The sequence below is a fragment of the Aquarana catesbeiana genome, linkage group LG04, assembly GCF_042186555.1.
Source record: "Aquarana catesbeiana isolate 2022-GZ linkage group LG04, ASM4218655v1, whole genome shotgun sequence".
Classification (NCBI taxonomy): domain Eukaryota; kingdom Metazoa; phylum Chordata; class Amphibia; order Anura; family Ranidae; genus Aquarana; species Aquarana catesbeiana.
Genome location: NC_133327.1, coordinates 274,417,781 through 274,441,405, shown reverse-complemented (window position 1 = coordinate 274,441,405; position 23,625 = coordinate 274,417,781). Strand labels below are relative to the sequence as shown.

The window sequence follows — 23,625 nt, the reverse complement described above, 5'->3', positions numbered from 1 at the left end:
CAAGAAATCATGAAAGGCGCCCCCCCCCCCCCCCCGACTCCCAGCCAGGGCCCTTCTCTCCGAGCATGGTGATGGAATGCCAGGGCCCATCCGCAAATGAGACCCTGGTAGTTCTGCTACTAGTGTCAGCAGTTTTTTTCTTTCTTTATCATTTTTACCATTACATTTTAATTTGTAAAATTTTTTACAATATTATTTTATCCTGCTTTTTTAGGAGCACCGTTGAAGGGCATTGGTGACATATCAGGGGTCTAAACAGATCTCTGATGTTTCACTTTTGAGACGGAGAAAAGAGATTGAGGACACAGCCCCAATCTCTTTTTGCAGCCCCAGCAGCACTGAATGAATGGACAGGAATAGCTCTGTACAGAGGCTTCCTGTTCATTCACAAACTGAAGCGTAGTAAACACACAGTTTACTATGCTTTAGTTATGAACAGACAGTCAGTGATCAGTACACATCACTGGCTCTATTCATTCAGACAAGGAAGGGGCTGGTAAATTACATTTACAGGCTCCTTACCTGCTCTCCATCCTGACAGCATCCCCCTCAGCAGCTGGCGGGAGAAGGGAGAAACTGGCAGCACTGCAGGGGGGCCCAGGAGAGAGTACAGGGGGCTCGTGAGACAGGGGAGGGAGAGAGCACATGGGTGGGAGCAGTGCGATCTTAATAGCATTATGGGCCCTGAGCAAATGCACTGGGTCCCCTACCAGGGAGATCGTGACCTGCAGCGTCCATAGCGCACCACAGCAAAAAGTGGGTTTGGCTAAATTATGCTACATATTGGGCATGGCTTTTTACTCTGATTAAAATCAACAAACACTACCAGAGAATTATCCCAAATTAAATTCACCCCCTCTGCTTGCTGTCCCAGACCTCTCTACACACTGCACCCCTGTATACACTGACCCTCTTTTCCCCTGTACACACTGCTCCCACCTTTTTTTTATGCCTCTCCCACGGTGGCCTGTAAATATGTATTTCTGCACACAGTATGGGGCGGGCAGGAGGGCACATTACAGGGGCGGGCACAGTATGCGGTGGGCAGGAGGGCACAGTACAGGGGAGAGCAATGTATAATACAGTACTGTTCTGACAGGAGGGAGGAGCTGGAGGCGCAAGAGCACAGTAGCGCCTGCACTTCACCCCAGCAAAGTACATAAGAGGAGCACTCTAGCTTTAGGTAACACGCAAACATGAAAGTGAAAAAGCTGACTGCTATGCACATATACACATTCTCCCCTGCTCAGGCACTGTGTCCTTTTGATGATCTTATCCCGGGGAGCATTCCATCGGGAAACTTGTTATGAGTAAAAAGCTGTGACCTGGAAAGGGCATAGTCAGGCTTACCGTGACCATCAGGATTCCTGCATGCAGCTCCAGGTGCTCTGCTCTCATGCTTCTGTAGGGAAGGGGGGTAGATGACACACACACGCTGCTTTTTTGTTCTGTCTTTCCACTCAGCTCGCCATGTTCAATGCAAGCAGTGTAGGGAGTGGACAACTCTCAGCGTGCACTTCATTTTGGGATGCATTTGGCCACTCAAGCTCAGCTGATATGGGACAGCTGGCTGTGGAACGTTTGTAGTTACAGGTGTGTAGCTACCTTTCCTGATTGCTCCCCCATGTTTGTGACGTTCAGAAGAGTTGCACATGTTTACAGAGTGCCAGAGAGTGCAGGTGTCCCCGATGCACCTAGGGCCCCTGGTCCCTGCCTGGGTGGGAGAGAGAAGGAAATCTGAAAGGAGGGGCAGAGTGGGCGGGTGCATACAGAGGAACCATCCTCTCCATCTTACTCCTGCAGCCGCTAAATACCGGCGAGAAGCGGGCATTTATCAGCTGCAGAATGAAGACAGAGGATCAATTCCTCTGTATGCAGCCGCCCCCTCCGCCCCTCCTGGTCAGGTTTACAGGGGGCCACATAGGCCCCCTGGTGCATCAGGCCGGGTCGCAACTGTGACCCCTGGTAGCTACACCCCTGCCCATTGTTAATCTTGACATCAAATTTCAATTTAGTTTTAGTCATAACTAAAATGCCGTTTTAGTCGTATTTTAGTCATCTGAATTGTTTTGTTCCTATTAAAGTCGACTAAAATAGTGTTAATTTTAGTTGACAAAATTAACACTGCCCGTGACTCCATTAGAGAACTCGAGCGTAAAATCCCATGAAGTCAGCCTAACTCAAAGGGGTAGGGCGCTCAAGAGGCCCCCCCAGACCGGTCCTCAGGAATGAAAAGGCGTACTGCAACCCCACACTATTGAAAGGGGGACTAAAAGAAGAAAAAAAAAAAAAAAAAACACAACAACAAAAATCCATCCAATTTAGTACCCAGTTTTTTTTCCCAGGACCTGCTAAACCTCGAGCACCGAACATGGTTTTAGGGATTTCTTAAAGCACCATGGTCCAACACCACGTCCATAGCCATGGAGCAGAGGGGGTCCCCCTGAGGTAGGGGGATAGACCACACTAGGGACCACCTAATCCATAGAGAAAATGTGGGTGTCTTGCTCAGAGCCCATGGCAATAGGGGGGGGGGAGGCAAGAAGGGCCAAGTGCAAAGGAGAGATCAACCTGAGAGAAGGTTCCACCAACTCAACCCTGATGGAATAAAATAAATGCATGTCTTTTTGCAGGTAAAAAAAAGTGCATAATTCTTTTTTATTATGAGCCTGTAAAGCATTGCATCCATTAAACAAACAACAGATCGCGATTGCAATCTCAGGCTTCAGCAGACTTTCAGTATAGCTCTCTGCCCATACCTTGTACAGGCAGGCAGTTACAGAATGACAGGAAGGTCAATAAACTACCTACAGCACACATCAGCACCCTGGTAGTTTATTGAGAACTACAAGCCGTCAACTGCAATGGCTGACGGTAGTTGTAGTTCCCTCATTCACAGAACTCTGTAAACGAATGACGCCTCCGGGTGTGCGGAGCCCTGCACAGCCTTGTTTTTCTTACATTGTGACAGCGGATGCGGGGAGAAGATCCCCATCCCACTGTCCTAACAGGAACTTATAGGGGGGTGGGGGCAGGGGCTGCTTCATCAGTAACATGTTAAAAGTACACCCCTGAATATGGGTGTAACATGTTAGTAAAGGTGAACTTCTTTAACCTCCCTGGCGGTTTTCCCGAGTGTGGCTCAGGGTTGAATTTCAGTACAATTAGTGGTCACCCCGAGCCACACTCGGGATTGCATTGCAGGATTCTGGTGCGGAATACTTACCTTGTCCCCAGAATCATGCGACGTCCCCCCGCTGTGTCCGTGGGCTCTGTCCTCTGCTCGAAGCCTCTGTGTGCCGGGTTCCGCTCCCTGTGAGCGTCGCGACGCACAGGGGCGGAGCCCGGCGGCAAATTCAAAAAAATTGAAAAATCATAATACATACAGTACACTGTAATTACAGATTACATTACTGTATGAAATTATTTCACATCCCTTTTGTCCCCAGTGCTTTATCCATTGCCCTGCATGCAGTTTTACATGATATACACTGTTCTTTTTGCCTGGAAACTCGAGATTGTCCATAGCAACCAAAAAGTGTCCCTTTACGTCAAAAGTGGTTTTAGTCCAGCTAGAAAACAGCAATCGTAAATTAGAACACTTGCAGAATTGAGCAATAGTGAATCGTGTGGAAATTCATATTATTTTCTTTTATAATTAATTTATAATATTATAATTTATGATTTTGTGTTTCAAACTTTATCATACCCGGGATATCTACTATACTCTTGTTTGGACAGATTTAAGTGTGTTATTGCTAAGAATTACAAATTTTTATGCAAAATAATTGTACCGCTTTGAGATGCAAAAATCTGACATAATCATACCGCCAGGGAGGTCAAGATTGATTCTGGGTTAAGTTTAGAAGATACATTTTAAAGCAGAGTTCCACCCAAAAATGGAACTTCCGCTTTAAGGGAGGTGACCCCCTGACATGCCACATTTGGCATGTTATCTGGGATACGTCACAGGTCCCAGATGATTGCCCGGCCAGTCACAACGCGTGACTCACGTATGCGCAGTAGGTGCCTGGCTGTGATCGATCACTGTCACTTACAAAACACTAAACGCATAACTGCAGCATTCGCAGAGTCAGGCCTGATCCCTGCGATCGTTAACAGTTTTTTTGGTAGTGTTTTGGTGAACTGGCAAGCAGTACACCCCGGTCGTAGTCAAACCAGAACTGCAGTAACACTTGATGACGTGGCGAGTCCCATAAGTGCAGTTCAAGCTGGCGAGGTGGCAAGCACAAGTAGTGTCCCGCTGCCACCAAGAAGAAGACAAACAAAGGCCCGTCGTGCCCATAATGCCCCCTCCTGATGCATTCGCCAATCCTAATTGGGAACCCACCGCTTCTGCAGCACCCGTACTCCCCCCATTCACATCTCCAACCAAATGCAGTCGGCTGCATGAGAGGGCATTCCATGGCCTCCAAAACTGTGATAGGCAGTGAAGAGTGAAATCAAAAATTTACGCCCTTAGAAATCCTGAAGGCGGTGATTGGTTTTCGGGGCCCCGTACGCGGCTAGGCTCCCAAAAAGTCTCACACATGTGGTATCCCCATACTCAGGAGAAGCAGCTAAATGTATTTTGGGGTGCAATTCCACATATGCCCATGACCTGTGTGAGCAATATATTATTTAGTGACAACTTTTTGTAAATTTTTTTTTTTTTTTGTCATTCAATCACTTGGGACAAAAAAACTAATATTCAATGGGCTCAACATGCCTCTCAGCAATTTCCTTGGGGTGTCTACTTTCCAAAATGGGGTCATTTGGGGGGGGGGGGGGGGGGGGGGGGGTTGTACTGCCCTGCCATTTTAGCACCTCAAGAAATGACATAGGCAGTCATAAACTAAAAGCTGTGTAAATTCCAGAAAATGTACCCTAGTTTGTAGACGCTATAACTTTTGCGCAAACCAATTATACGCTTGACATTTTTTTTTTTACCAAAGACATGTGGCCGAATACATTTTGGCCTAAATGTATGACTAAAATTGAGTTTATTGGATTTTTTTTTTTATAACAAAAAGTAGAATATATAATTTTTTTCCAAAATTTTCGGTCTTTTTCCATTTATAGCGCAAAAAATAAAAACCGCAGAGGTGATCAAATACCATCAAAAGAAAGCTCTATTTGTGGGAAGAAAAGGACGCAAATTTAGTTTGGGTACAGCATTGCATGTCCGCGCAATTAGCAGTTAAAGCAACGCAGTGCCAAATTATAAAAAGTGCTCTGGTCAGGAAGGGGGTAAATCCTTCCGGGGCTGAAGTGGTTAAATTGAATGAGTCTATCCCTAGCCGACACTACAGCCCGGAACGAGTGATCCCAGATATCATCCCAGTCATCTCTCCCGAAATCAGGTATTAAAGCGCTCCAGGTGTCCCTGCATTTGTTAAGTATTTTTGGCCTTTCACAAACAATTCTTTGTAGACTGCTGATAAAGGTTTTTTTAGGTTTTCATCACACAGTAAAAACTCCAAAGGGGATGACCCAAGTTCCAAGGTAGCCGATTCAAACTGTCATGAAAGCATGTCTCAACTGTATATAGCGGAAGAAATACCCTCAACTATGTTTCAACTGTTTTAAACCGACCCGAGCCCAAAATGATGGGGTCTGGTATTGTACCACAGGGGGGTATCTGGTGACCATTTTCCTGACATGGTTTTCATCAACACCTGCACCCTGTCCCATGCGCGAACAGTGACGCGCATTGAGACAGTCACAGATGGCGATGCTTGAGTGCCCCTGTATACCAGAAAAAACAGGCTCTCGTATGATCCCATACACGCTGCCTCCAAAACATTTGCCGCATCCCCATCATCTCGTAAGCACATCCATCTTAAAAGTGATTGTAAAGTTTTGTTTTTGGTCCTATAAAAATAACAAACATGTTATACTTACTAACCCTGTTGCAGTGGATTTGCACAGAGTAGCCTGGATCCTCCTCTTCTGTGATCCTGGCCCCTCCCTCTCGTTCAGTGCCCCCACAACAAGCAGCTTGCTGTGGGGCACACAAGCCAAGTCACAGCTCTCTGTGTCCACTCAGACACGGAGGCACGGCCCGGCTCCCTCCCTTTCCTGATTGGCAGCAGCCAACTGCGCCACTGCTGTGTCTAACCAGGAGGGAGAAGCTCGGAGGGCCGAGACACTCGCGGACATCGCTGGACAGAGAGGAACCTCAGGTAAGTGTTAGAGGGGGGCTGCTGCACACAGAAGGCTTTTTAATCTTAATGCACAGAATGCATTAAGATAAAAAACATTCTGACTTTACAACCCCTTTAATACCCACAGTGTACTCTGCTCCTCACTCCACCTCCATGAGTCCCTGCCCCTACCCCAGCATAAAGACTGAATAAATCGCATTTTACATAATCTGCCACTGACAGGGATAGCAACTTATATTGCTGTATACAATCTGCCATGCCAACTATCACACTAATGTTACTTGGTATAAACAGAGAACACACCATTTAGTCAAGAAACACCTCTAGAAGCACTGAATGTTCTTATCAAATGTCACTTTTTTTAAGTTATTGTAAAATATAACGGGCACTCAAATCAGATTTATTTTATACCCATTTTATTTATTTTTATGGAGTTAAACGAATAATCCCACACTCTGAGGCCACCCTTGGACAAACACTTGTTCAATTCCCAATTTCAAGCTCTTTTCTTTACAATGAACTCTGTAGTGATATTCCATAGTTGAGGGTATTTCTTCATACAGTTGAGATGTACCAGATATCGGAAGTTATTCCCTCCTCTAACCACCTTTGCTATAATAATAATCTCAATCATAAATGTATTGCATATACTGCGCCTTGAAAAAGTATTTAAACCCCTTGAAATTTTCCACATTTTGTCATGTCACAACCAAAAAAATGTAAATGTATTTTATTGGGATTTTATGTGATAGACCAACACAAAGTGGCACATAATTGTGAAGTGGAAGGAAAATGATAAAATGGTTTTCAATTTTTTTTTACAAATAAATATCTGAAAAGCGTGGCGTGCATTTGTATTCAGCCCCCTTTACTCCGATACCCCTAACCAAAATCTAGTGGAACCAATTTCCTTCAGAAGTCACTAGAGCTGCACGATTCTGACAAAAATGAGAATCACGATTTTTTTGATTAGAAGATAGATCACGGTTCCCTCACAATTCTCACGGCGTAACATCTTTCGAATTAAAACAAAAAAAGAAAAAAAAAAAAAAAAAAAAAAAAAAGGGGGCTAACTTTACTATTTCGTTCTTTTTTTTTTTTTTTTTTTTTTTTTTAATTCATTGAAGTGTATTTTTTCCCAAAAAATTGCGTTTGAAAGACCGCTGGGCAAATACAGTGTGACATAAAATATTGCAGCAATTGACATTTTATTCCCTAGGGTCTCTGCTAAAATATATATATATATATATATATATATATATATATATATATATATATATATATATATAAAGTTTGGGGGTTCCAAGTAATTTTCTAGCAAAAAATATTGATTTTACCTTAAGAAACAAGTGGCAGAAAAAGATTTAGACTTTAAATGGTTAAACTTCCTGCATTTACACATTGTTTAAAAAAACTTGGCAGACTGCCTGGATTATTTTCTTTACACACAGATGTTTCCCCTTGATCTAAGAAGGAAGAGTTATACAAGGTTTCTTTTTAAAAACTTGGCAGGCTGTCCGATGTTTTCTTTTAACAGCTGAGTGAGCAGATAGTCTCTCCACTTGTTATATGAAAGAATCGGCAAACTCTGCAACAGAGATCGTAAGTGGGGTTGAATCGAGATCACGATTTTTTAACGCTTAATTGTGCAGCTCTAGAAGTCCCCAAATTAGTAAATAGAGTCCGCCTCTGTGTAATTTAATCTCAGTATAAATACAGCTGTTCTGTGAAGCCCTCGGGTTTGTTAGAAAACCTTTGTCAACAAACAGCATCATGAAGGCCAAGGAACACACCAGACAGGTCAGGGATAAAGTAGTGGAAAAATTGAAAGCAGGTTTAGATTATAAAAAAAAAAAAAAATATCCCAAACTTTGAACATCTCACAGAACACTGTTCAATCCATCATCCGAAAATGGAGAGTATGGCACAACTGCAAACCTACCAAGACATGGCCGTCCACCTAAACTGACAGGCCAGGCAAGGAGTGCATTAATCAGAGAAGCAGCCAAAAGGCCCATGGTAACTCCGGAGGAGCTGCAGAGATTCGCAGCTCAGGTGGGAGAATCTGTCCACAGGACAACTATTAGTCGTGCACTCCACAAATCTGGCCTTTATGGAAGAGTGGCAAGAAGCAAGCATTTGTTGAAAGCCATAAGAAGTCCCGTTTGCAGTTTGCGAGAAGCCATGTGGAGGACACAGCAAACGTGGAATAAGGTGCTCTGGTCAGATGAGACCAAAATTTAACTTTCTGGCCTAAAAGCAAAAAACGCTATGTGTGGTGGAAAACTAACACTGCACATTACCCCGAACACACCATCCCCACCATGAAACATGGTGGTGGTAGCATGTTGTGGGATCATTTTCTTCAGCAGGGACAGGGAAGCTGGTCAGAGTTGATGGGAAGATGGATGGAGCCAAATACAGGGCAATCTTAGAAGAAAACCTGTTAAGTCTGCAAAAGACTTGACTGGGGTGGAGGTTCACCTTCCAGCAGGACAACTACCCTAAACATACACCCAGCGTTACAATGGAATGGTTTAGATCAAATCATATTCATGTTTTAGAATGGCCCAGTCAAAGTCCAGACCTAAATCCAATTGAGAATCAGTGCCAAGACTTGAAAATTGCTGTTCTGACGCTCTCCGTCCAATCTGAGAGAGCTTGAGCTATTTTGCAAAAGGAGAATGGGCAAAAATTTTCACTCTAGATGTGCAAAGCTGGTAGAGACATACCCAAAAAGATTTGCAGCTGTAATTGCAGTGAAAGGGGGTTCTATGAAAGTATTAACTCAGGGGGCTGAATATAAATCCACGCCACACTTTTCAGATATTTGTAAAAAAAAAAAAAAAAAAAAAAAATTGAAAACAATTTATCATTTTTCTTCCACTTCACAAATATATGCCAATTTGTGTTGGTCTTTCACATAAAATCCCAATAAAATACACGTTTTTGGTTGTAACATGACAAAATGTGGAAAATGTCAAGGGGTATGAATATTTTTTTCCAGGCACTGTAGTAAATACACAAAGGAAAATATATGTACTTTTCCATTATTTGGGAACCATTGAAGTTACCTGGCTGAGTTGCTGCTCGCTCCCCTCTTGTGATTGGATGGTGTGAAATCTGCCAATGGTGAGCCCCCACCCCTAGAACCAGGAGGAGGGGCATGGGTTTGATGTTTGAGTCACCCTTGGCCTTCTGTGAAAATGTTCTGCCCTTGGTGTTAAATAGACCCTCTCATTGCTCTCACATAACTACAATCTGATTACTACAGTGGGTTTTTAATGGAAATTTGCAAGGAGTGGAGGGGAGGGGGGGGGGGGGAATGAAGTTTATTAACCCAGAGACAGGAGTATATACGCAAACTATTGAGAGATCATGGGACAGCTTGAAATGGAAAAGCAAGAACAAGTCCCAATTTGCAGAGTTCGCGTGGAGGCAAAAATGCAAATATGAAGACATGTTCTCTAGTGTACTCAGCACTAAGTTCAGATATATACAAGTAGTAAGCTTCTTTTTAATTTCTCCTGGTGAGTGGCATTTCTCCTCACTGAAGGCAGAGGCTCCTGGATAATGGAAAAGTACCAAAATATCTAATATAAAACATTTCACATGCACAAGATAACAGTCAAATACCCACAGCCACTCTTACTCCATCCATTAACTACCCATTTTGTAATAAATACTTTTTTTTCCCTACCTGTGCTAATCGCACCATGAAAAGATTGTTTGGGTCCTTAGCATGATACTGGGCCAATTGCCGTAACATTGCAGCGAGACGGGCATTGTTGGTTCCTACAAACAAAAGAATGAAACATGGCTTTTATACTCAGTTCCCAGTACACACAATAAGTCAAAACTCCAGGAGGTGATCAAACTTACCACTGCCCACCATGCCCATAGCAAAGATAGAGTTGTAGGAAACTTCAGGGTCGGCATCATGAGAGAATTTGCTCAGAGTATCCAGGATATTCAGTCTTGGGTTGGACACAGAGATGAGAGCTAGAGCCAAAGGAACAGCCCGTCTGAGTGTGGGCTCACCATATCTTAGCTATTAGAGAAAAATTTAGAAAAAGAGCCAAATGTAAAACAGAATATAGGTTTATGTACTTACTATGCAAGCCTATTCTTGGAGTCCATTGAGAGACACAGGAATTCAGATGCTGCCAGGATGTACTGTTGCCTACTTGAGGAATACACACTGACAAAATAACTAAGACAAGCCCAGGATATCCCCTTCTTTACCCAGCAAGCCTTAGTTTTGTAGCAAGTACCAAAAGCCTAAACAATCCTATTATCTTACCCATCCTTTGAGGGTTGGTCCCAGGAACTGAAGTATAATCGGGACATCCAAAAAGCAGTCCAACGAAGATGTTGGTAACAGCAACTGCTAAGAGGCCCAAAAATAAACAGGGGACTGTCTGCAACCCAGAAACATCCTGAAGGACCAACACCCAGATCTGTACCAGAGCTCACCACCAAAGAAAATTATTCCGCATGGAAGGGGACACAACAACCCGCAAAAAGGTGATCAACCAAAAAACCCAACAAAAAACTTGATGTGGTCAACAGAAAACCAGACAGCCATCAGAAGGAACAGGCCCTAAGAAGGAACCTAGAATAAAACATGTCTGGGTGAGCAAGACCTGCCGGTCTACATGGGAGAGCTTAAGGCCCCCCTTACACCCATAATTTCTTAGGATCAAGGGGATGAAAACACCATGACTAAAAGACGGTTGTCTGCCCAGACAACCAATCTTGCTATGGTAAAAAATGGTGACTCGCGCTTTAACAAACTACAATGTGTATAGCTGGAAAGTAGTCCCAACCTTACTTAAAACCAAATGCAAAAAGGCATATGATGGTATATGACAAACTGCAATGTACAAGACTGAAAAACTGATCAAACCTCCCCTTAAAAACAAATACAAAAAGACATATAATGATATATCAAAAAAAGGGGGGGGTGTGTGTAGAAAAAATACATATATAAAACATGAAAAGCTGCAGTGTATGATGCAAACAGATAAAAAATTGAAGAATGGTGAAAAATAGTCTATATACAAAAACACCCAAAAGTGATGTAACAATCCAAGAATTGTCCAATTATGTGGAATCATAGGGTGTATGGGTCCGCCACCATAAATGGAATGCCTGGCCGCTTACCAGAACCCCATGACCCCCTGTTACAGAGGGTCTAAATGGGCTGTTAGATCCTGCTACTCCGTAACACCAAGAAGTCAAGATGGAAGCTGGAATGGGACATCAGGAACTGTAGTACAGATGGATGGATCCACAGGGAAAAAGGCTTAGCCCTCAGCAGAGTGGTATCATCATAAAAGAGAAAAGAGGAGGGCTCCGATAGTGTAAAATCAAAACAGTATTTATTTAAAAGTATAGTAAACACTCACATGTAAAATACGAAAAAACGTCCTCTGAAGAACAGTCTGTGGCACCGGCCGGATGCTCACAGACAGCCCGTCCTGCTGGAGTTGCAACGACAGCGGGAGATGACGCGATGACGCGATGACACCGCTCATCCTCAACCAATCCTGCTAGGTGAGACTTACCAGGAAAACTCAGCAGCAGTTGAACAGCCCACAAGGGATGTGAAGTGACTGATGATATCACCAGAGAACTCAGGGGGGTTCGGTCACACACATGCTGCATCTGTGTAGTGGCAATGCAACTAGGCTCAATTGCAAGGTAAGGTCTCCAGTACTCACAATTCCAGGTACTAATGAGGGTTGGGCGGATGGAGGTGACCAGGTCACTGTAGGTAGCCAGTAGGAACAGACTAAGTTCCATGCGGTGCTTGAAAAGCACAAGCAGCAGCAGTACAGTGCTTTCTCTATGCTAAACTGCCTGGAAGAGCGTGCAGCAGATGACACCAACACTCTTCTCAGCGTTAACCCTTTCTGCACTAAAACCATCTGCTATGCAGTGACCAACTCAAGCATTGATGTAGCAAGGACTCTTAATTAAAGTCGATAGTGGAAGCACCCAAGAATAAAAAAAAGTGACGGAAAAGAAGAAGAAAAAAAAAAAACCCACTAGCAAAGACTGCTTAGGCTTTTGGCAGCATAGCTGAAGAAAACACATCCATCCTGCCAGGAAAGAAGCAAAAAAAAAACAAAAAAAAACCCAAAAAAAAAAAAAACACACACAGCATGCTGGGTAGACAAGGGGTTACCCTGACTCTGGCTTACAGTTTTTTTTACATTTGCCAGTGACTAAGCCTCCATAGGCGATGCTTTAAACATTTTTACAGGTTACCAGTAAGGAGTTACAGAGGAGGTCTAGTGCTAGAATTATTGCCCTTGCTATAACATTCATAGCGATACCTCACGTGTGGTGCAAACACTGTTTACATATGCGGGCGCGGCCTATGGATGCGTTCGCTTCTGCGTGCAAGCACTAGGGTGCTTCAAAACATTTTTTTTTTTTTTTTAAAACACAGTTCCTTTAATCACTTTTATTCCTATCACAAGAAATGTAAACATCCCTTGTGATAGAAATAATGCGTGACAGGTCCTCTTTATGGAGACATCTGCGGTCTATAAGACCCCAGATATCTCCTCTACCCTGGAAAGCATGAGATAAAAAAATTTTTTTTTAAAAACCCACGCAACATTGATCTCTTCTTTCTAGGGGAAAAAAAAATGGCAGTGTTTACATTTGTCAGAGCCAGAAGTAATGTCATGACGTCGCTTCGGGGGGCAGGAATTGGTTAACCAGTCCTTTTGAACAATGGTAGTTTTAAATAAAGATAACACAGAATTGATATTTTTTGAATGCAACTGTTTGATTTTAGACAAAGACAGATGCAAACAGCCAATATTGTTGCGACTAAAGACCACTAATATGTTCTGCCTTCTTTCATTTTTGGAGGTTGGCTTTGAAGCTTTGTTTACAACCCCACAAAAATGGATAGGTTCCAATTTCTAGTACAATTAATGTAATATTAAAATCAGAAATGTTTTGCGTGATTATAGCGCAAGAAACTTAAAGTGAAACTTTAGTCAGAAAATTAGGTTCTGCTAGATCACTTCAGGCTGGCTCCTTTTGCATGTAAAACATTAAAAATAATACTGTTTAAAATTCACTCACATTGTCGCACCCTACTCTGCACATGCTCAGTTGCTCTCCATTTTTAGGCACTACAGAGTTTGTAGAGGCCGATTTACTGACATCCTTAAAATTAAATTAAACCCTTCTATCCTTTACAGCCAAGGAAGCTGCTTGTGTTTGATCTGCAACTGCCATGATGCTGCACATGTGATCTGTTATGACACCAGTAATTTGATAGTTTGACAGTTTGGATGGGGACACAAGCAAATGCGACAGTTAGCAATCCCAGCATTCCAAAAATGTAACTGTTTTTTGAAACTGTTAAATTGATGGGTTTAGTTCCGTTTTACGATTTACTGCTGTTCAGGGGATTTGGGCTTCAGCAAAATGGCAGCCTCCAGCAAGAAGAAACAGGAGCGATGCTGGAGGCAATTTACAGCACACTCATTTTGGTAGCATAATTATTATTGTGCAATGTATGTTGCTTGTTAAAGAACATTTATCAAGTCATGGGTAGTTCCGCTTTAAGACTGGATTGAAACCCAACAATTTAACGGTTTCCCAAAACAGTTACATTCAAAGCATGCTGTGAATGCTGTCCCATTAGCTTGTGCTCTCACTTGAACTGTTAAGCCATCAAATGGCTGGTGTCATAACTGATCACATGTGCAGCACCACTGCACCTGCAGATCAAACAGAGGCTAAGATGGCAGCTTCCTTGGGTGTAAAGGATAGGATGGTTTTAATCCACATACAGTCAAACTTAAAAACACTTCCCACCCCCCTTTCCCACACAAAATTAACAAGCAGGCAGGATTTTACTGCAGAAGAAACATACTAAGTCTCTTCTGCAATACAGGTTGCTCAACTGCTGTTCGCAACCTTCCTGACAATGTAAACTGAGCTGCCCATGTGCAGTTCCACCAGAAATTTCAGCATATGCCCAGATGGATGAACTCCCAAACATGCACAGAAGTTATGTTATCCCAGCAAAATCCCAAACCCACAAGATGACCACGCAAAGATGCTTTAACATACACAAGTCAAAGGGTAACCAAAGCAATTACTCATACTGCAAACATTAGTTGAATAGAAACTAAAATACATCCTGACAGAAGAGGAACAATATATTTTTCAGAGCATTACCAGATGTCCAAAGGTGCGCAATGCCATCTCTGACCCGATTTCTTCACCCATGGCAATGAGAGCAATACCCAAAACCGCCGCACCCTGCACACACACAGAAAAAAAAAAAATGGAGGTATTACCTCAGCATTCAGCTGCAAATAAATATTTTTACAGGTAAGAAAGCTGAAAATAAATATTAAAACTTAACATCCTGAGTTTTTATATAATGCTCTGTTAATGACAGAATATTCAACATAGAGAAGAGATGGAAGTCTATCTAAGCTACTGGAAAGATGTTACCTGGTGAGATCCCATGTCTGCAGCAGTCTCTTTCTTTTCCTTCTTGTCCTTCTTCTCTTCTTCTTTCTCCTTATTATCAAAATGTTCACTGCAGATGTGCAAAAGCTGTTGCACTTTCAAGACATTCCCAGAACCTGTAAAAAAGCAAAACACACTACCATACTCAGATGTGGTATTAATGCAGGCTAAATCTCACTCAGTCTAAAACTAAGTAAAAACAGTTGTGCAAGTTTCCAAGATTAAAGCTCAAAATATGTAAAATATTTTACTCATCATTAGATGTGGTGACTGCATTATGCCTCGTTTCCACCGAGCGGTTCAGGTCGGTACAGTTTGGAAGGCCTAGAATGGTCCGGCCTATTTAGGCGAGCTTTTCCACTGCAAGTCGGACTGACAAGGGCCATGCGTGGGTTTAGAAAAAATGCCTAGCATGGTGTCACACGTTCGCCAATCAGTGGAATGTATCGTAGCTCCGCCCTAACCGAACCGTTCCATTTTCTAGGGTCCCACATCTGAAGCAGGACCCTGAATGGAGCGGTTCGGTTGTATGGGCCACTTTCATAATGGAAACACCCAAAATAGCGTACTGAACCGTACCAATCCGCTCAGTGGAAACGAGGCATTAGTTTTGTTGTTTTAGGCCTGGTTCACACTAGTGTTACTTCTGAGTCACACAGAATTGCACAAGGGTAATCTCATTTTTTTCAATGATCCCTGTTCCAATCAATATAAAATGGTGCGATTGTGGGAAAGGTTTCCTGCACTACTCCGCTGCACTTACAGTGCAATTTGTCCTATAGAATTTGCAAAGTCGCACCACATAATCACACTGCATTGCAGTAGTGTGCACTAAGCCTTAGGCTTTTTTCCCCCCTCTGTTTTCACCTGTGACCTGGCCAATAACACACCTCCTGTATTAGAGTGCCTACACGCTGAATGAAGGAGCACAGAGATGCCTTTGGATAGCAGCATTGTCAATCTAGGGGGGGGGTGATGGTGTTAGATGTACTAGCAGATTTACAACCCCAATTCCAAAAAAGTTTGGATGCTGTGTAAAATCTACATGACAGAATGCAAGGATTTTCAAATCTCATAAACCTATATTTTATTCACAATAGAAAAAAAATATCCAGTGTTTAAACTGAAAATGTTAAAGAGAGGGAAAAAAAAAAAAAAAAAAAAAAAAAAAAAAAAAAAAAAAAAAAAAAAGGTAATTTTGATGTTGATGGGAGCATCACGTCTCAAAAACATTGGTACAGGGCAAAAAAAAAAAGCTGGCAAAGTAAGTGGTACTAACAAGAGCGAGCTAGAAGAGCATTTTGCAATGAATCAGGTTAATTGGCAACAGTAACATGACCGGGTATAAAAAGAGCATCTTAGAGAGTCAGAGTGTCTCAGAAGTAAAGATGAGCGAGGTTGACCAATATGAAAAGCTGCATCTAAAAACTGTTGAACAATTTCAGAATAATGTTCCTCAATGTAAAATTGTAAATACTTTGAATATATATCTCATTTACAGTACATAATATCAAAAGATTCAGAGAATTTGGAGAACCTCTGTGCACAAGGCCGAAATGCAGTATCAGATGCCCATTATCTTCGAGCCCTCAGATGGCACTGCATTAAAAACAGGCATGATTCTGTGAAAGACATCACTGCATGGACTCACGAATACTTCCAAAAATCACTTTCACCATCAGTTCACCGTGCCATCCAAAAATGCAATTTAACCACATAACGACCGGCGCACATCGAAGTACGTCGGCAGAATGGCATGGACAGGCAAATGGGTGTACCTGTACGTCCCGTTGAATTTGCCGCCGTAGTATCGCGTGTGCGTCGCTATCGAGTCCATCTGACCCGCGGTCGGACTCACGGAGAGGAAGAACGGGGGGATGCTAATGTAAACAAGCATCTCCCCGTTCTGCCTAGTGACACTGTCACTGATCATAGCTCCCTGTAATCGGGAGCTATGATCAGTGATGTGTCACACACAGCCCGCCCCCCCCCCCCGTTAGAATCACTCCCTAGGACACATTTAACCCTTACCTAGCCCCCTAGTGGTTAACACCTTCACTGCCAGTGTCAATTTTAACAGTAATCTGCAATTTAATTGCACTGATTGCTGTAAAAATGACAGTGGTCCCAAAAATGTGTCAGAATTGTCCGATGTGTCCGCCATAATGTCGCAGTCACGATAAACAAATGGCAGATCGCCGCCATTACTAGTAAAAAAAAAAAATATTAATGAAAATGCCATAAAACGATCCCCTATTTTGTAGACGCTATAACTTTTGTGCAAACCAATCAATAAATGCTTATCACGATTTTTTACCAAAAATATGTTGAAAAAACACGTATCGGCCTAAACTGAGGGAAAACTTTTTTTTTATATATTTGAGGATATTTATTATAGCAAAAAGTAAAAAATATTGCTTTTTTTTCAAAATTGTCGCTTTTTTTGTTTATGACGCAAAAACTAAAAACCGCAGAGATAATAAAATACCACCAAAAGAAAGCTCTATTTGTAGGAAAAAAAAGGACGCCAAATTTTGTTTGGGAGCCGCGACGCACAACCGCACAATTGTAGTTAAAGCGTCGCAGTGCTGAATCGCAAAAAGTGCTCTGGTCTTTTGTCAGCCAAATGGTCCGGGGCTCAAGTGGTTAAAGTGCCATCATACAAAGCTATATCTAAACATGATCCAGAAACGCTGCTGTCTTTTCTTGGCCAAAGATCTTTTAAAATGCTGTTGGAGAAGGACCTTCTGGCTTGTTATCAGCTCTCAGTTAAAAAGCCTGCATCTCCGATGGTATGGGCAGCTTGCACATCTGGAAAGACACCATCAATGCTGAAAGATATATCCAGGTTTTTAGAGCAGCATATGCTCCCATCTAGATTATGTTTTTTTTTTTTTAAGGGAAGGCCCTGCATATTTTAAACAGGACGATGCTAAACCACATACTGCATCTATAACAGCATGGCTTTGTAGAAGCCTGCAGCCTAGAACATTCACCAATTGAAAATATTTTGCGCATCTTGAAACAAAAAATACAACAAAGACGACCCAGGACTGTTGAGCAGTTAGAATATTATATCAGGCAAGAATGGGACAACATTCCTCTCCCAAAACTCCAGCAACTGGTCTCCTCAGTTCCCAAATGTTTACAGAGTGTTATTAAAATAGGAGGGGTGTTACACCGTGGTAAACATGGCCCTGTCCCAACTTTATTGAGACGTGCTGCCCTCAGTTTCACAAGTACCTTTTTTCTTAGAACGGTACATTTTCTCACTCCGGTGAAACTTTTGACATGTTTTTTTATTGTGAATAAAATACGTTATGGAGATTTGCAAATCATTGCGTTCTGTTTTTATGTAGATTTCACATACACGTTTTGGGAATTGGGGTTGTAAATACACAAAAAAGCCAAACTCAAGCTCACACTTTTTAAGCAGTTACAGCAAAAGTTGTTTCCTTTTAGTGTAAAGGTTTTTACATAAAAGCTGATCATTGTAAGCACCCCTGTCAGGGTTAAATGGTTTGTCTCAACCCGCTAGATGCTACATCTGCACGACAGCTTGTTCTATTGAAAAATAGCAAGCTTACTGGCTAGATCACCAGGTAAAAATGAAAAGGAAAGAAGGAAAAAAATAAATAAATAAAAAATAAAAAACTATTGCAGCCAATCTATGAATTGGAAAACTGAAATAAAATGTTTGCTCTTCGGTTTAAAGTGGTTGTAAACCCTTTACAACCAATTTTTGCGACAGGTAAGCCTATAATAAGGCTTACCTGTAGCTACCCAGGATATCTCCTAAACCTGTACGCTTTAGGAGATATCCCTTGTATTTGCATGTGGCGACGTCATCGGCACATGCGCACTGAAGCAACGGCATGTACGTGCCGTTGCTTCAGTTAGACTGTGCCGTTACCAGCAGCTCCCGCACGCAAGCGCATGGAGTGACATCATCACGGCTCCGGCCAATCACAGCGCCGGAGCCTGCGATACCCGGAAGTAACTCCGGGAGCGATGTCGGCCGCCGGAGCGGGGTACGAGGACAGCTGCAGGGGATTCGATCTCAGGTATGCCTTTGTCTTGCAGTCTTTTTTTTTTTTTTTTTTTTTTTTTTTTTAGAGTTTACAACAATTTTAATACTGCTTTAAAGCATTTGTTACCAAAAAAATAATATGAATCCTGTCCCTTTGCTTGTGCTGTGTAATTTGGCCCCCTGTATCACCTGGCTGATCCTGCCTGGCTATGCCCTCCCCTCTGTAAACTGACCTCGGTATATCATAGCTGCTGAGCACTGGCACCGTGGCCAATTTACTGTGGCTCTGTCCTCCTCTCCCCCCTCTGCGTCAGCTAGTGACAGTGCCTGCCCCCCCCCCCCGCTGGAACAACATCTACATCTTTATGCTATCAGCGCTGTCTCCTAATCCTGTGTCCCCCCGTGTGTGAGATTTATAGAAAAAAATAAAAAATGCAATATATACACCTCATTGCAACCGTCATACACACAGGGAGACACAAGATTAGGAGACAGCGCAGATAGTATAAAGATGCTAGAGCGGCTTAACAACCGTTTAAGTAATAGCAAACAGAAACCACCACCATTAATCCCATTACCCCTTATAATTTCAGTTAAAAATGCTTTCAAGAGGCCAAATAAAGCCAGTAGTGATCAAGAATCCTGAAGCTTGTAACATACAGGGTAATCCGGTAAATACAATAAAAACTCAAACAATCATCTAGTTCAGCATTCAGAAAAAGAAGAAGGAGCAACAGTCAAAGATGTAGATCATGGTGTAACATGTTTATGAGAAAGGAACTTGCCAGCATATGCGCAGATATCAACTAAGGTGTTGGCAAAGCTCCGGAATGGCTCAGAAACAACCTCAAGTGCAGCAAGAATAGCCTCAATGGCTTCACCTTTCCCTGTATAAGAGAAAAATATTAATAGGTTTGCCTGGCCCCAAATGGAGTCATTTGTTTAGCTAAAATCTGCATCCATAATCTGACAACTCTCACCCAGATGGTTCAGTCCCAAGCCAAGAGGAAGCCAGCGAGCAAACGTGTCCTTCAACTCCTGCTCTGATTTCTCCATAATTGTCTGAAGTATGGTGGATGTCACATCCCCATTACAGGATCCCACAGCAATCATGCCACAAGCAAGAGCTGTCACGCCAACCACCTGTGTATGATAAACCATAAGTATACATGCACCTCTCTTTTGGACGTAATTAAATAGGAATATAAAGTATGCGGCCATGAAGGAACATTTTACTTTTTTTTTTTCTTTTGTGGTGGAATAAAAGAATGTTGTGGTGGAATCACAATAAATTGTAAATTCAATATGCATCTGTATTCATATTCCACCCATTTCTTTATATGAATCTTTGTCATATTCGTTTGTAGCTGCTCGTTTGTTTTGCCTCATTTTTTGTTAGCGCAATAATTTGCACTGTACATTCATACACACAGTACTGTACAAAAGTTTTAGGCAGGTGCAGCATTTTCATGCTGTAAATAAACTGAATACTTCAACTCTTCTAGGTACGCTTGCACACAGATTTTAAAGGAACTCGGGAGGTAAGTTGTTCCAAACATCTTTGAGAACCAACCACAGATTTTCTGTGGATGTAGGCTGCCTCAAACCCTTCTGTCTCTTCATGTAATCCCAGACAAACTCTATGTTAAGATTGGGGCTCTGTGGGGGCCAAACCATCACTTCCAGGATTCCTGGTTCTTCTTTACACTTAAGATATTTTTTAATGACATTGGCTGTATGTTTAGGGTTGTTCTCCTGCTGCAAAATAAATTTGGGGCCAAATCACACGCCTTCCTGATGGTATGCAATGATGGTTAAGTATCTGCCTGTATTTTTCAGAATTGATGACACCATTGATCCTGACCAAATATCAAACTACAAAAATGCAGCCCCATACTTGCATGGAACCTCCATCATGCTTCACTGTTGCCTGCAGACACTCATCGTACCGCTTCTCAGCCCTTCGGTGAACAAACTACTTCCTGCTACAGCCAAAATTTTGACTCATTCCAGAGCACCTGCTGCCATTTTTCTGCACCCTAGTTCTTATATTTTCATGCAGAACTTAGCAAATTCCCAAAAATTGTGTCCTCGCGCCTGGACTGCCGGCCAAATGCTTCTGTGCCCCCCTGCTATGTATCCTGGGCTCCGCTCACCCATCTGCGGGCCCAGGGTCGGCATAGCAGGTACCACTGGGTAGACCTTACTGTTGACCCAGAAGTGACATGTATGTAGCCAGATTTATTCTACAGCAGGACAATGACCCCCAAACACACAGCCAATGTCATTAAGAATGATCTTCAGTGTAAAGAACAAGGAGTCCTGGAAGCGATGGTTTGGCCCCCAAAGAGCCCTGAGCTCATCATTAAGTCTGTCTGGAATTACATAAAGAGACAGAGCCTACATCCACAGAAGATCTGTGGTTAGTTCTCAAATATGTTTGGAACAAGCTACCTGCTGAGTTCCTTCAAAAACTGTATGCAAGTGTACCTAGAAATGATGCTGTTTTGAAGGCAAAAAAGGGTGGTAACACCAAATATTGATTTGATTTCAATTTTTCTTCTGTTAGCTCACTTTGCTTTTATCACCTTACAAAAAACACACAATTTAAAAATATATTTTTGAAAGCATTCTTTCTATATAGATTTTTTTTCCCACACCTGCCTAAAATTTTTGCAGAGTACTGTGTTTTTTTTTGTTTTTAATAACCCCAAACTTCCCCTTTAAATCTATAAGTCAGCCAGATCAAAGAAGCATATTAAAACTTTCACACTAATAATGTAACCAGAGCCTGGCTGGAAACACCAGGGTTGGCCCCTCCACAATTCGTTCTGGATTGGTTATTGCAGGTGTGATGGATTGTTTAGTCCCTAACGCACGTTTGTTTTCCTACTCGTGATGTAAACAGATACAGATTGGGAGACTGTGCCTGAATCCACCTTAGCAATGCTCATGGCTCACCTCCATACTGGACTTTGAATCCCCCATTACTGGAAGCAGCAGTGTAAGAACGTCCTCTCGATTGGATCCGGCATAAGCAAGCCCAAGTCTACAGGCCCAGAAAGAGATTAAACGTAAACCAAAGACTACTTGGCATACTCATTCCACATAATTACGTTTCACAGCAGATGTGTATTAATTTTGCATTCATTTATTGTATTTATAATTCTTAACTTTTATCTTTTATTATACCAAAACAAACAAATTTTTACACACAAAAAAAAAAAAAAAAAAAAGTCATAATGAGAAAAAGAAGATGTATGAGCATTCTATATTTTGAGAATACTGGATTGCAAGGAAAAGGTGTTCACATTTCTCCTAGATTTCTCTCATATGTGTTAATAACACAGCTAGTTTGCCTTTAAAATGTCTTTTTGCACTGCTGGGCCTTATGTAAAATCTGTTGAAGTCTAATACACACGATCGGACTTTGTACAAACGGCAGGACTTTTTGAGCCAACTTTCAGCAAATCACGTGGTTTTTCAGTTCTTTACCGCCACCCTTTGGTCAACTTCTGTATTGTTGTAGGATCTTTTGCATTGGTTCTGAGCAAGCGTGTTTGTCCTATGGACTGGTGTACACACGATAGGATTTTGCACCATAGGACTTTTGTTGCCGGAAAGTTTGTCTGTTTGCACAGCCAACATTTGTCCGATGAAAAACGAAAAAGTTTGTCCGATGGAGCGTACACACGGTAGGATGTTGCCTTAAAACAGCTAATTTGCATGTTTGTTGTCAAAAAGTCCTATCGTGTGTATGGGCCTTAAGTGTGAAGGAAAGTGTGAGGGCAAAAACTTGCCTTTTCAAGTCCAGACCTTCAATTTCAGTGGCTTACAAAAGGATTAATGCTAATGAATACGCTCCTCAGGCTTTGACTTGATGTGTAAACAAAGCAGAGTGTGCTTTCCCCTTGTGAAGTGCTGCAGGTGGTGCATTAATCACATCTCATGAGCCAGTCATATACTGTTTGTTAGTCTCCTTGTTATCCAGAGTGCCCTATTCTCCACATTTTTGACTTGGTGTGGCTCCCGGGACACCCATCACTCTCCTCTCTACCATTGCCTGGAGCATAGACTAGCTCCCTTCCCTGCCAGCACTTACAACGGCAGGCACAGGACTTCATTCCCATACAGCCTGAGCGGCTCACACACATATCTTGGTTTACATAGGATTAAGTTACTGATATAGCCATTTTAGAGAAAATCATCACAGGAGGCAGCCCTGTGATTATAAAGCTTTTGTTTTGTGGTGCTAGGCACAAGGTCTACTTCTCTGAGAGGAGATTGAACTGTGTAGTAAGTGATAAAAGGCTAGGATTTCTTTTAACGCTTTGTATTTTTTGTGAAAACACTGCCTCTGATTGATGTTGCATACGTAACAAACAGCTGTGTGGACTCTCACTCCCTGCAAATAAAAACCCACTGCGGTTAACTGCCCCAAAAGTGAAAACAATGCTGCCATCAATACAGTATGCTAAGCTTAGTGACCAAAATGTCAAGCACTCACCCAAAGATGGCACCAAGTCGCATTGTATTGCTGTTATGTAGAACATAGTCTGACAACAGAGCCAAAGCAGGGTCGCATTCATTTCTCACCCCAGAATTCACAATCCCACAGGCTAAGAGAGCTCCAGACTGCAAAGGAAGCAAATACACTAAATAAATGTTGAAATGTCTTAGTGACTACAAAGCTGATGACACTAAAATAAATTGAAGAACTGAATAACACTGCCACCTATATGTTAAAAGAAGAAAACTGTAAAACTCACCTTGATGTAGTCTTCTGAAGAATACAAATACTTGTCTATCTGGGTCAGGCCACCATCAACGTCCCACAGGAGAATCATTCCCAAAGAAGCAGCAGCACTGAGCATTCCTAATGACATAAGGCAGAAAGTCATACTGGAGTTA

General features: G+C 42.2%; 1 protein-coding gene across 1 annotated transcript in view; it reads right to left on the bottom strand.

Annotated features, from left to right (window-relative positions):
* The window catches only part of PSMD2 (proteasome 26S subunit ubiquitin receptor, non-ATPase 2), a 45,451-nt gene that overhangs the window by 6,372 nt on the left and 15,454 nt on the right, over positions 1–23,625 (bottom strand). The window contains exons 10-18 of the mRNA XM_073626598.1: positions 23,484–23,590; positions 23,222–23,349; positions 21,676–21,763; positions 19,695–19,857; positions 19,500–19,601; positions 14,667–14,800; positions 14,385–14,468; positions 10,050–10,218; positions 9,868–9,962 (exon numbers count right to left, since the gene is read on the bottom strand). Of these exons, the coding sequence (XP_073482699.1) occupies positions 9,868–9,962; positions 10,050–10,218; positions 14,385–14,468; positions 14,667–14,800; positions 19,500–19,601; positions 19,695–19,857; positions 21,676–21,763; positions 23,222–23,349; positions 23,484–23,590 (1,070 nt within the window). The remainder of the gene's footprint in view (positions 1–9,867; positions 9,963–10,049; positions 10,219–14,384; positions 14,469–14,666; positions 14,801–19,499; positions 19,602–19,694; positions 19,858–21,675; positions 21,764–23,221; positions 23,350–23,483; positions 23,591–23,625) is intronic.